The following is a 14578-nucleotide window of genomic DNA, read 5'->3' as shown; positions in this document are numbered from 1 at the left end:
TGCTGTTTCTGAGTTTGACTAAATAATCACTAGAGTCATGCTCAAACTTTATAATTCCATGCACTTTTACTCAAATGGCACTTAAATATTTGAGACTTATTTGATGACATCTTAAGTATAGGCTCAAAGAATCAAACATGTTAAACCTCAGGCACTTCAGCTATCTGCAGTTTTGTAGCAGGATGTATTACTTTGATACAACCAATGCTATTTAGTATTGGTGGAGGTTATGATTACTTGAAAATATGCAATCGATTTTGGATCGATTGTAAGTGATAATTATTTGTTTTCAGAGAGCCAAGCCTCCCAAAGTTCACGGGGCCGAGCAACAACTGGAAAGAATCAAACGTAGCCATCAGAAACATCATGCTATTTTGGCTTCTATTAAGTCAAAGGAGAGAGATTGCTTGAAAGTTGAGTGGGACCAGCACAATGATCGCAAGTTTGTGGACAGTCTTGTGAAAGCAAGAATCAAGGATGCCATGCAAGGTTTCATCATCAACACTGAAGAAAGACGAAATAAGTAAGCTTCACAAACTGGTGCTTCAGATTATAAAACATTCCCAAGATCCTGATGTGAGATTGACCAAAAATCAAGTGAATTTTTATAGCAAGGATCACAGCCAAGATATTCATACCCTTACCAAATCAGTAGCTACTGTTTGTTTGTATTTTCACTTGTGATAACCCACATTTGATAGAAAGCTAAGGAATATATTGTTTAGTATTTTTTTTTATTGTTTAGTATTTTGTTACTTTAGTTAAAATCTGTTCATATTCTTTTGCTGAAGATGTACATTATCTAATTTGTATGAAATCAAATAAAATATGGCACATCAGTTTCTGTTGCTTTAAATGAGGACTAAACTTATTTTATAGAAGACTGCAGTGATTTTTTTTTCCTTGCAAAATTTATGATTTTTTTTCCTTGCAAAATTTATGATTTGGGGGCACCTGGAAACCTCAGTCAGTTGCGTCTGCCTTTGGCTCAGGTCATGATCTAAGGGTCCTGGGATTGAGCCCACATCCCCCGCCCCCCAACTGGGTCCGGCTCCCCGCTCAGTAGGTCTGCTTCTCCCTTTGCGCCCACTCCACCACGCCCATGCACATGTGCTCGCACTTTCTCTCAAATAAATAAAATCTTTTTAAAAAATAAAAATAAACATAAAAATAAACGTGCTAATTAAATAAATAAAAGTAAATAAAAAACAGTAAAATGGTCCATGTGGCATAACGGTTTTAATTTTTTTGTAATTATTTTCAGGCTACGTGAACTTTTAGCATCAGAAGAAAGTGGGTATTTAACTGAAATGCAGTTGAAAGAAGAAACAATTAAGGAGAAAAAAGATAGAATGAGAGATAAAACCAGATTATTGAAAGAGAAGAAAGAAAAAGAGAGACAAGATCTTGTGGCTGAAAAACTAGACCAGCAATTCAGGTAATGATATCAGGAAAAGCACACAGAATCTGAAGTTGATATGTGAAAAAATGATGTAGGAATACTAATTTATAGGAAATTATGGCCTTGAGATGGTATTCCCAGTAGTTGTGCCTCTAAGTCTTAGTAATTATACACATCATTGGATAATGCAGGCACTGAAGGTTTGCTGGTTTTGTTTTGTTTGTTTTTTAAAGATTATTTATTTATTTATTTGACAGAGAGAGATCACAAGTAGGCAGAGAGGCAGGCAGAAAGAGAGGGGAAGCAAGCTCCCCGCTGAGCAGAGAGCCCGACGTGGGCCTTGATCCCAGGACCCTGAGATCATGACCCAAGCTGAAGGCAGAGGCTTAACACACTGAGTCACCCAGGCACCCTTGTTTTGTTTTGTTTTGTTTTGTTTTAATCACAGTGTGCCTCCAACTGACTTTGCACATTTGTGTTACCTGCCTGGCTTTTCAGTTATTGGAGTTTTTTTTTTAAATTAACATATAATGTATTATTTGCTTCAAGGGTACAGGTAGGTCTGTGAACCATCAGTCTTACACAATTGGTTTGCTGTTGTTTTGTAGTGAGAATGCTTCAGACATACTGTGTTAACAAATTTTAAATATGCAATATAGTGTTATTGTCTATAGTCACCATATTCTGTTAGATCCCCATAACTTATTTATTCATCTTATAACTGAAAATTTGTGTCCTTTCACCAACATCTCCTCATTTTTCCTACCCACAGTCCCTGGAAACCACCATTCTACTCTCTGTCTCCATATATTCAACCTTTTTTTTTTTTTTTTAAGTGAGAGTACAGTCTTTCTCTGTCTGTCTTAACCCACTTAGTATAATGTCTTCTAGGTTCATCCATGTTGTCTCAAGTGACAGGATTTCCTTCTTTTTTATATTGACTAATATTCCATTTCTCACACATGTGTACATAGATGTGTGTATATACATGGTATATGTATCACACATTTTCTTTATCCATTCACATAACATTAGGTACTTAGAATGTTTCCATATCTTGACTATTGTGAATAATGTTGGAACGAACATGAGATTGTGGATAACAAGGTACTGATTCCATTTCCTTTGCTATATGCTCAGACGTGGGATTGTAGGATCATATGGTATTTCTATATTTAGTTTTTTTAGGAATCTCCATTCTGTTTCTCATAACAATGGCATACAGAGGTTTCCTTTTCTCTACATCCTGGCCAACAATTGTCATCTCTTGTCTTTTTGATAATAGCCATCCTAGCAAGTGTGAGTTAATATCTCACTGTGTTATTGATTTGCATTTCCCTGGTGATTAGGGACGTCGAGTGCTTTTTCACATGCCTTTTGGCCACTTGTATGTCTTCCCTGGAAAAATGTCTATTCAGGTCCTTTGTTCATTTTTTAATCCTATTTTTTGGGGCTACTGAGTTGTATGAGTTCCTTATATATTTTTATATTAACCCCTTAACAGATACATAGTTATCTGTTAAGTTATCCCATGATTGCCTTTTCCATGTTGTTGACTGATTCCTTTGCTGTGCAGAACTTTTTAATTTGATGGGGTCCTACTTGTTTATTTTTGCTTTTGTTGCCTTTCCTTTTGGTGTTATATCCGAAAAATAATGTCAAGACCAATGTCAAAGAGATTTTTCCCTGTTTTTGCCTATGTGTTTTACAGTTTCTGCTTTTGTGTTCAAGTGTTTAATCTGTTTTGAGTAAACTTTTATGAGTGGTATATATAGTACTCCAATTTCATTCTTTTTCATGTGGATATCCAGTTTCCCCAATACTACTTATTGAAGAGATTATTCCCCATTTTGTGTTCTTTGCCTCCTGGTATGAGATTGGTTGACTATGTATGTTCGGATTTATTTCTGGGCCCTCTATTCTGTTTCATTGATCTATATATCTTATTTTTATGCCAGTACTATATTGTTTTAATTACTATAACTTTGGAATATAGTTTGAAATCAAGTGTGTGATGCTTCGAGCATTGTTCTTCTTCTTTTTTTTAACCAAGATTGCTTTGGCTCTTTTGTGGTTCCATCTGAATTTTAGGATTGTTTTTTCTATTTCTGTGAAAAATGCCATTGGAATTCCAATTTCATTGGAATTTTGGTGGATATTGCACTAACTGTGTAGATTACTGCATAGTATGGACATTTTAACAATATTGATTCTTGGGTCGCCTGGGTGGCTCAGTGGGTTGAGCCACTGCCTTCAGCTTGGGTCATGATCTAAGGGTCCTGGGATGGCCCGCATCTGGCTCTCTGCTCAGTGGGGAGCCTGCTTCCCTTGCCTCTCTCTCTGCCTGCCTCTCTGCCTACTTGTGATTTCTCTCGCTGTCAAATAAATAAATAAAATCTTAAAAAAAAAATAAAACAATATTGATTCTTGGGGCGCCTAGGTGGCTCAATGGGTTAAGCCTCTACCTTCAGCTCAGGTCATGATCTCAGGGTCCTGGGATCAAGTCCTGCTTGGGCTCTCTGCTCAGCAGGGAGCCTGCTCCCTCCACCTCCGCCCCCGCCACCTGCCTGCCTCTCTTCCTACTTGTGATCTCTCAAATAAATGAATAAAATATTAAAAAAACAACAACAATATTGATTCTTTCAATCCAAGAACAAAAGATTCATTTCCATTTATTTGTGTCTTCAGTTTCTTTCATCAGTTTTCAGTGCATTAATCTTTCACGTCCTTGATTAAGTATTTTCCTAAATATATTATTGTTTCTGATGCTCTTCCAAATGGGATTGTTTTTTTAATTTCTCTTTCAGATAGTTCATTTTTTGTGTATAGAAATGCAACTGAGTTCCATATGTTGTTTTCATATCCTGCAGCTTTACTGAATTTATTGATAAGTTCTAACTATTTTTTTGGTGGAGTCTTTAGGGTTTTCTATATATAAGATCTTTCATGTGCAGACAGTTTTGCTTCTTTTCCATTTTAAACACTTTCTATTTCCTTTTCTTGGCTAATTGCTCTAGCTAAGATCTCCAGCTCTATACTGAATAAAAGAGGCAAGAATGGACACTCATATCTTGTTCCTGATTTCTGAGGAAGAGCCTTCAACTTTCTACCTCTGAACATGATGTGAGCTGGGAGCTTCTCATATATGGCCCTTACTGTGTTGCGCCACATTCCTTCTGTACCTAGTTTGTTGAGAGTTTTTATCATGGAACTATGTTAAATTTTGTCAGATTTTTTTTTTTTTCTGCCTCTATAGCCATGACCTTACAATTTTTAGCCTTCATTTTGTTAGTGTATCATGTTTATTGATTTGTATATATTAAACCATCCTTGCATCCCAGGGATAAATTCCGTTTGATCTTGGCGTATGATCCTTTTAAAATGCTGTTAAATTTGGTTTACTAGTATTTTGTTGAGAATTTTTGCATTGATGTTCATCAGGGATATTGACCTGAAATTTCCTTTTCTTGTATGTCCGTTTCTGGCTTTGGTAGCAGGATAGTGCTGGCCTCATGAAATGCGTTTAGAAGTGTTTTGTCTTCTTCAGTTTTTGGAAGTTTTTGAGAGGGATTGGCATTAATTATTCTTAAAATGTTTGGCAGAACTCACCAATGAAGCCACCGTAGTCCTGGGATTTTCTTTATTGAGAGATTTTTTGATTAGTGATTCAATCTCCTGACTCATTATTGGTCTTTTCAAATTTTGTATTTCTGTATTTTCTATTTTTGTATCTCATGATTCAGTCTTTTTAAAAAAAGATATTTATTTATTTGAGAGAGCGGTCACAAGTAGGCAGAGAGGCAGGCAAGAGAGAGTGCGGGGGAAGCAGGCTCCCTGCTAGGCAGAGAACCCAGTGTGGGGCTTGATCCCAGAACCCTGAGACCATGACCTAAGCTGAAGGCAGAGGCTTAACCCACTAAGCCACCCAGGTGCCCCATGGTTCAGTCTTGATAGGTTATATATGTCCAGGAATCTATCCATTTCTCCCAGGCTATTTAATTTGTTGGCTTATAATTATTCATAGTAGTCTTCTATGATCCTTTATGTTTTTGAATTGGCAGTTGTAATGTCTCCTCTTTCATTTCTGATTTTATTTATTTGAGTCTTCTCTCTTTTTTCTTAGTCCAGCTAAAGGTTTGTCTATTTTCTTAATTTTTTCCAGAAACAAGTTCTTACTTTCATTGATTTTTTCCTATCATTTTGCTAGTCTCTATTTTATTTATTTCTGCTCTGATCTTTGCTATTTCCTTTCTTCTAACTTTGGGAATAGTTTGTCCTTTTTCTAGTTCCTTGAAGTAAAGTTAGTTGTTCACTTGAGGTTTTTCTTTTTTCTTAATATAGGTGTTTATTGCTATAAAATTCCATATTAAAACAGCTTTTGCTGCATCCTGTAAGTATGGTATGTCGTGTTTCCATTTTCATTTGTTTCAAGATATTTTCTGATTTCCCTTTTGATTTCTTCTTTGGCCCACTGGTTGTCCAGAAGTGTGTTTTTTAGTTTCCACATTATTTGTTAGTTTTCCAGCTTTCTTCCCGTTATTAATTTCTAGTTACATACCATTGTGGTCAGAAAAGATACTTGATAAGATTTTAATCTTCTTTAATTTGTTAAGACATTTTTTGTGACCTAGAATATAATGTATCCTAAAGAATGCTCCACAGGTGCTTGAGAAGAATGTGTTTTCTGCTGCTGGTGGATAAAATGTTCTGTATATGTCTGTGAGTTCCACTCTAAAAGTGTACTTCAAGTTCTGTGTTTCCTTATTGATTTTCTTTCTGGATGATCTATTTCCTGTTCAAAGTGGAGTATTGAAATCCCCTGCTATTACTGCATTGCTGCAATATCTCCCTTCAACTCCGTTAATATTTGCCTAATATATTTAGGTGTTAGATATATATACATATAATTATTATATTCTTTTGATGAATTGATCCTTTATAATTACATAGGGACCTACTTTGTCTTTTTTTTTTTTTTAATAGCTTTTGAGTTAAAATCTGTTTTGTCTGATTTAAGTTTAGCTACCCCTTCTCATTTGCTTTCTATTTGCATGGACTTTTTCCATCCCTTCACTTTTCAGGCTTTATATGTCCTTAAAGCTGAAGTGAATGTCTTGCAAGCAGTGTATAGTTGAATCTTGTTTTTTGTTTTTTGTTTTTTTTTTTCTGTTCAGCCACTGTGGATACTTTCAAATTTCCTATCTTTGATTCTTGGATTTTTTATTCTATTTGATCAAATCTGGTGGTGATACCCTCTCTTGCATTTTTCATTTCACCTGAAACTCTCACTTAGTTCATGTATTACTTTCCTGATTTTGTTTGTCTATGTTCTCTTGTAGCTCACTGGGCTTCTTCTTTTAAGATTTTATTTATTTATTTATTTATTCATTCATTCATTCATTCATTCATTCATTTGACAGAGAGAGAGCACAAGCAGTGGGAATAGCAGGCAGAGATAGAGGGAGAAGCAGGCTCCCCGCTAAGCAGGGAGCCCAGCATGGGGCTTGATCCCAGAACCCTGGGATCATGACCTGAGCCAGGGGCAGATGCTTAACCAACTGAGCCTCCTGGGCATCTCCCACAGAGCTTCTTTAGAACAATTGTTTTGAATTCTTTAGGATTGGTTACTGGAAAATTATTGTGTCCCTTTGGTAGCATCATATTTTCCTGATTTTTTTTGTGTTCCTTGAAGTCTTGTATTGCTCTCTTCACATTTGAAGAAGCAGTTACCTCCTCTAGTCTTTACTGGATTGCTTCAGCCTAGCTAGGGATTCTGCGGCCTTCTCAGACCTTTTTACAGTTGTCCCTGCTCCTCACTTCTTGTTCTTTATTTTCAGGGAGAGGATTTTTAAGATTGTATGCCTTCTCTCAATCCTGAAAAGCCAGGCCAGATGCTGTGAGCCTTTGTTTTCCCTAATATGGTGCCCCAAAATGCTTAAATTTGTGTACTTTCTCTCAGTCTCACAGGGTCGGACTGGCTTTCTGTGTATGCTGGCTTGCCATCTGCAAAGGCTCACACTCGTCGTCTAGTGGAACACATGAAGGGAGCTGCCACAGGGCGTGTGCCATGGAGTAACAGGGGTGTTCATAGGGTGTGTCAGCAGGCAAGATGTCACCAGTGGCTTACAAGCAGGCTTTCTGATGGAGTTCATGTGGCAGTTAGGAGGATACATATCCCTTGATGAGTTCCAGGCCCTGGTTGTTATGTTCACTGCCTCTTCCAACCCTTCAGCCATGCACCTCAGTATTTTGGGTGGGGTGAGAAAGAAGCAGGACCTTTTGGAAGAAGTTAAATGCTTACTTACATGCTTTCACTTTCTCCCTTGAGAGAAATCATGGACTGAGGGACATCTTTCTTGGCACTAATTTTGCCACCTAAGGGGAGAGGTGACATGGATAAAAATGAAGCTGTTCTTACTCGTTCAATGTGTCTATTATTGGGTTTTTGGCTCTTGTGGTGTGCCTTCCCCATGGTATTCCTAGACTCCCACAAAGGTACTCTCATCTGTGGGCAACTATCAATATTGATTCTATGGGAGGATAATGGTAGAAAACTCATAGTCTACCACATTGCTCATGTCCATTCATGCAGGTATGGAGTTTGTGAAAGTTCTGTGCTCTAGTGTTCTGTGCTTGTCTCCCAATTAGAATGGAAGTACCAGGTGAGATTCTGTTACTGAATTTTATTTTATTTTTTTAATTTTTATTTATTTATTTGACAGACAGAGATCACAAGTAGGCAGAGAGGCCGGCAGAGGCGGGGGTGGGGGGAGAAGCAGGCTCCCCACTGAGCAAAGAGCCCGATGTGGGGCTCGATCCCAGGACCCTGGGATCATGATCTGAGCCAAAGGCAGAGGCTTTAACCCACTGAGCCACCCAGGCGCCCCTCTGTTACTGAATTTTAGATATTCACCTCAGACTTACTGTTGGCAGGAAGTTCCTGTCACAGGAAGTCTTTGGTAGAGTTGAATTTTCCTCGCTGTCCCTAGTGCTGTCTTCTCCACCTGTGCAGAACACGTTCTTGGTTCCCTCTTCTTTACTGTTTCCTTGCCTGGTCTCTTGGTCCTTGGAGTCTGATCACCTTAACTTTTGATCCACTTCCTGACTCAACCACAGTGACTCTCAGTTTTCAGATCCCTGGTCTTCAGTCCAGTTCTTTGTTTGTCTCCATCAATCCGTTTTGTTTTGCCTTTCCCATCTTGGGATACCCTGAGTCTATGCTTTCATTTCAATCCAATACCCTGTACTTATGAGAAGGAAGATATGCATGGAAGTACCTGAGGGTGATCTTCTGAGATGATTTGTATCACGAAGAGCTTGGCAAAGGCTTTTAATTTCACAAACTGAGAAATGCATTACCTCTAAAGCAAAGGTATACTAAAAAAGTCTCAGTTTTTCTCATTTTTCTAGTCTCTATTTTATTTATTTCTGCTCTAATCTTTGCTATTTCCTTTCTTCTGATAACTTTGGGAATAGTTCAGCTCTTAGAGCAAGGACATACTTACATATTTATAATTTCATTATATATGTAATTCCTCAGTTATATTTCCAGTGCCTCTAATAATGCCTTATAAAAGTGTGAACATCAAGAATTACTATTATATGTCTCAGGATGATATGTTAATTTTGCCTCCTCTTTTCACTCATGTTTCTTTTATTTTTTTAATTTTTTAAAAAAATTATATTTATTTATTTGACAGAAAGAGACACAGCGAGAAAGGGAACATAAGCAGGGAAAGTGAGAGAGGGAGAGGCAGGCTTCCTATCAAGCAGGGTCCCTGATGCGGGGCTCCATCCCTGGACCCTGGGATGATCTGAGCCAAAGGCAGATGCTTAACAACTGAGCCACCCAGGTGCCCCTCATTCATGTTTCTTAATGTAGTGATGATCACATGATGTAACCCATGCAATGCTCCAGATTATCCACTTTATCGGTGTCTTAATTTTGGAGTAACTTATTAAAATTTTTATCTTCAGAAGGGATCTTTAAAGTTCCAATATTACCTGCAAATGCTTAAAGCATAGCCATTATCATTCAATAATTAAATAAATATTTCTGAACACCTACTTTGTGCCAGATTCTGTGATTAAATATAGGTTGATTGGCTTAACAACAACAACAACAACAAATGAGTGTCACTTAGGCTATCAGGTCACCAAATGTGAGCCAGGCATGTTATATATTATGTTATTCTGGATTCATAAACAGAATAATGTAACAAAGTAACATAACAAAGTAAATGTTTCTTTTTAAAAAAAAAACTTTATTTCAGATAAAATTAGTATTTCCATAATTTAGGTTAAAGCAAACACTTCCTTGAGTCCATTATTTTAGGTGATAATGATTTCCGTGAGTATCAGAGCATCTAAGTATCTGAACATTTGCCTACATGCTTGTGAGAAGCTTCTGTAGCCTTTTTTTTTTTTTTAAGATTTTATTTATTTATTTGACAGAGAGAAATCACAAGTAGTTGGAGAGGCAGGCAGAGAGAGAGAGAGAGGAGGAAGCAAGCTCCCTGCTGAGCAGAGAGCCCCATGCGGGACTCGATCCCAGGACCCTGAGATCATGACCTGAGCCGAAGGCAGCGGCTTAACCCACTGAGCCACCCAGGCGCCCTTCTGTAGCCTTTTCTTGGTAGGAAAGGCTACCAGTTTTTCTTCCAGTTTTTCTGAATTTTTCCCTTTCCTTCAGGTATTCCATTTTGCATTCTTCATAAAAGGCTGGATCATTATAATGAGAAGTTAGGCATTCTTTCAATGCAGAATTTTCTTTCCGGCATTTTACTACCATAAGGATTCCAGAGTCCTTGCAACATTTGGTAAAATCTTGAACTTGTTCAGAACATCTCTCTCGGGCTTTTTTAAACCCTGAGTTAAAAGTCTAGCACAATTCAGAAGGAATACAGAGTTCATTTTATACAGCATGCAAAATTTGAGCAGATGAGAAATCTAAAGGTCAACAGGTTCAAGGAAGCAGCAAAGCCAGGCGTGTAGAGGATTAAGATATGGTTTCAAAGGCAGAGCTTTTGCCACCTCCTCTCTCTCTGCTATGAAGTTGTTATTAATCATATAGACTGCCCTAAATCCTCCTAGTAGAGGCCCAGAGGACAAGTAAGCTATTTCAATGAGTAGTGTGTACAAATTACAGATACAGCTGAGCTAGCAGTAAATTAGAGTGCTCAAACTGAGGGAATGGAAAGTTCCAGGGCTTGGGGAACTGCTGAAGCAGGGCAGTGAAGAAAACCAGAGTAGCAATGCATAGGGCCAGAAGGGACTCGTCACTTTTTTCATCTAGCAAATGGGTAACTTGAGTTCCACAGGTATTACTTTTCCTGAGTCTTAAAAGCTTGTAGTAACCAAGACAGAATTACACTTGGATTTTCTAGCCTATGTAAAGTGTAACCTCACCACTGTCCTTGGTAGGACTCAGACACTCTCTACTGGGTGCTGGAGGAGAAGATGCAGGGAGGGACCGCGGGGACACTGGCAAGGGAATTTCAATGACCATTCATATATTTTCCACTCCCTGATAAATGTCGTTCAACACAGCTTCATAGAGAAGTTGTATAGCTTACTAAGTAGATAAATTATTAGGCTTTTGAAGAAACAGTTGTATCCTACAGTGTTATAATTCATCTAAAAACAAATTGTTTTAGTATTTTTAATGTAATATTGCCAATTCTTCCATACAGAGCATCACACATAGTTGTAATTCTTTATGAGAGTGAAGGATGAGGATTAAATTTTGACCAACGATGCTAAATCAGGCCCCTTTGGGGCACTGGGTGTCTCAGTCAGTCAAGTGTCTGACTCTTGATTTCAGTTCAGGTCATTATCTCAGGGTCCTGGGATTGAGCCCTGATGTTTGGCTTAGCATGAAGTCTGATTGAGAATTCTTCCTCTCCACCTGCCCCTTTTCCCGCTTGCATGTTCTCTGCCTCTTTTTCAAATAAATAAACAAATAATCTTTTTGATTATTATCTTGCTAGTTCAGCAGTAAATAAATAAATAAATAAATGACTGAATGAATAAGGCCCCACTATCGAAAATATAACTGGAGCTTTAATACATATGTAGAGCAAGATGAAATTGCTGTTCCTCCTCCTCTGCTATCTCCTCCTCCTCCTTTTTGTATTCCCCTGTATGAATATGCCACAATTTATTCCCTTCCCAGATGATAGGCATTCCAGTCATTTCTGATTTGGGACTCCTATGACTGCAGCTGCTGTAAACATGCCTGTATGTGTCTTTTGGTAGCTACATGCTTTCATTTCTGTTAGGTACCTAGAATATTTGATGACTGGAATGGGTCATTTTTAATGTTCCATTCCTCTAAACAGAAAAATTATTTTCAGTAATAATGAAATGAAATGAATAATAATAACAAGACAGCCAATGACTTCTCTTATTTTAAATTTTAAAATAATTACACATTCACAGAAATTGTCAAGATAGTAGAGGTGCCATGTACCCTTATCCCAGTTTCTCACCATGGTTATATCTTAATATAACTATAGCACAATATGAAGAAAATTGACAGTGGCACATGTGTGCACAGTTCTGTGTCATTTTATCATGTGTAGATCTATGTAACTTGCCACCACAATCATGGTACAGAACTCTTCCATACCACAAAGATGTCCCTCATACCACCCCTTTATGGTCCAACCCACTCCTCGCATCCCCACCATTTCCAATCTCTGCTAACCGCTAATCTCTTCTCCATTTCCGTCATTTTGCCATGTCAAGAGTGTTACAAACAACATATGAGGTTTTGAGATGCACTATGTTACACAACATAGTGCTTTTGAGGTCCATCCCAGTTGCTGTGTGTGTCAATAGTTGGTCCTTTATAGTCCCTTGTATGAATGTACTTAGGTTTGTGCAAACCATTCACTACTGAAGAACATTTTGGTTGTTTCTAGTTTTTAGCTATTATATAAATAAATCTAATGTGAACATTTGTATACAGATTTTTGTGTGATTGTAAATTTTCATTTCTCTAGGACCATTGTCCTGGGCTATTGCCAGGTATTTCATTTTTAGAGAAACTGCCAAAGTGTTTTCCAGCATGGCTGTCCCATATTACATTTGCACTAGTAATGTATAATAGACCAAGTTTTTCCATAGTCTTGCCAGATTTTTGTATTGTCACTATTTGAACAGAAGTATTGTACGTATTGATTATCTCATCAAGGTCTTTTTTTTTTTAAGATTTTATTTATTTATTTGACAGTCAAAGATCACAAGTAGGCAGAGAAGCAGGCAGAGAGAGAGGAGAAAGCAGGCTCCCTGCTGAGCAGAGAGCCCGATGTGGGGCCTGATCCCAGGACTCTGGGACCATGACCTGAGTCGAAGGCAGAGGCTTCAACCCACTGAGCCACCCAGGCACCCCTGATATCTCATCAAGGTTTTAATCAGTATTTCCCTAATGGCTGGTGATGTTGAACTACTATTATGTGCTTATTTGCTCTCTGTATATCCTCTTTGGTGAAATGTCTCTTCATGTCTTTTGCCCATTTTCTATTTGGATTAGCTATTAAGTTTTTAGAGTTCTTGTATATTCTATTTTTTAAAAAAGATTTAATTTATTTATTTGACAGAGAGAGAACTCGTGAGTGCAAGCAGGGGGAGTAGCAGGCAGAAGGAGAGGGAGAAGCAGGCTCCCCATTGACCAGGGAGCCAGATGAGCCAGGGAGCTTGATCCCAGGACCCTGGGATCATGACTTGAGCCAAAGGCAGACACTTACCTGACTGAGCCACCCAAGTGCCCCTGTTCTTTATATATATTCTAGAAATGAGTCCTTTGTATGGGATAAGTGGTTTGGAAACATTTTTCTTCTTAGTCTATAGTTTGTTTGTTTTCCTCTTAATAGGGTCTTTCACAGAGAGAAAGTTTTTAAGTTTGATGAAATCCAGTTTATCAATATTTCTTTTATGGATCATGCTTTGGATACATCGTGAATTTTTTTTATTATATGGCCATTTAAAAATCTTTAATCAAATTTTATCAAAGATTACTGGCCATATTACATGCCAGGATTAGCTTCCTACAAACAACTTTGCTTTCTGTGTACAAATCAGTGTCAGTGAAATAAAAATAAAATTGTATCCTAGGCAAAGAACTATATTAACCTTATTTCAAACTTTATTCCCAGGCTTCTTCAGCTTAATTAGCTGCCAAGAATGAATTGTGCATAAGCAAAAACTGAAAAGAGCTGCAGTGTCCAATGGCTTGGGCTTAAAAATATTAGAGATCTAGATTTTACCAGATTCAGGGATAAAATTTTTAAAAAGCAATCATAATAAAAATAACAGCTCCCAGTAATTTCTTCAAGTTTTATCTTCTTCAGAAATTGACTCAATTCAGTTTGCTTATTCTTGGAAGCTTCATCAAAATTCTCTATAAGATCTGGAACTTCATCCTCCTCCTCCTCTCTGGTAGCAAGTGGGGCTTTTCCATCCACAGATTGAGCAGAGCTTCAGCCAGTGTTCTTCAACTGGTCAGACTGTAGGCACCAAGTGGGCTTAAGATACCGGCTAGCTTTTCCATCAGCTGCTTTGTGTCAGCATGGCCTGTAATGGTGAAAGTGTTTGCTACCAGCAATGCCTGAACTTTGGGGTTGTTAAAGTACATCACTGTTCCTTGGTTTGTGAACTATTCACTTCTTCAATACCAGAGGTATTGTGTACCCCTAACTTCTTTAAGGAGAACTGCAGGTTTTTATCATTGGCTATAGCTCTTCTGTGAACCACCTTCTTTTGGTGAGCAGTTCCTTTCCCACCAATGTGCACTTGTGCTTGCAGTTAGGTGAGTTTCTCCTGGTGGGTGATAGTTTCTTTCATCAATCTTGTTGGAGCAGAAATGGTACTGCCCCAGGGGGAGTAGGGTTGGCGTTTAGGTGGTCTCTGTCAGACCATCTGAGATTATACGCACACACGCAGGGACTCAAGATGGCAGCTAGAGCTTTTTGTTGTTGTTGTTGTTGTTTTTTAATTTTATTTATTTATCTGACAGAGATCACAAGTAGGCAGAGAGAGAGGGGGAAGCAGGCTCCCCACTGAGCAGAGAGCCCAATGCGGGGCTCCATCCCAGGACCCTGAGATCATGACCTGAGCTGAAGGCAGAGGCTTAACCCACTGAGCTACCCAGACATCCCCTGAAATTAGTTTTTA

The 14578-nt window shown here is 38.1% G+C and overlaps 1 protein-coding gene across 1 annotated transcript in view; it reads left to right on the top strand.

Annotated features, from left to right (window-relative positions):
- CFAP53 (cilia and flagella associated protein 53) overlaps nt 1–14578 on the top strand; it is a 38044-nt gene that overhangs the window by 4425 nt on the left and 19041 nt on the right. Inside the window, exons 2-3 of the mRNA XM_013048550.2 lie at nt 294–523; nt 1265–1438. Of these exons, the coding sequence (XP_012904004.2) occupies nt 294–523; nt 1265–1438 (404 nt within the window). The remainder of the gene's footprint in view (nt 1–293; nt 524–1264; nt 1439–14578) is intronic.

This window comes from Mustela putorius, unplaced genomic scaffold (assembly GCF_011764305.1).
Source record: "Mustela putorius furo isolate JIRA1106 unplaced genomic scaffold, ASM1176430v1.1 tig00003858_pilon_pilon_pilon, whole genome shotgun sequence".
NCBI lineage: Eukaryota > Metazoa > Chordata > Mammalia > Carnivora > Mustelidae > Mustela > Mustela putorius.
This window is presented reverse-complemented; position numbering and strand designations above follow the sequence as displayed.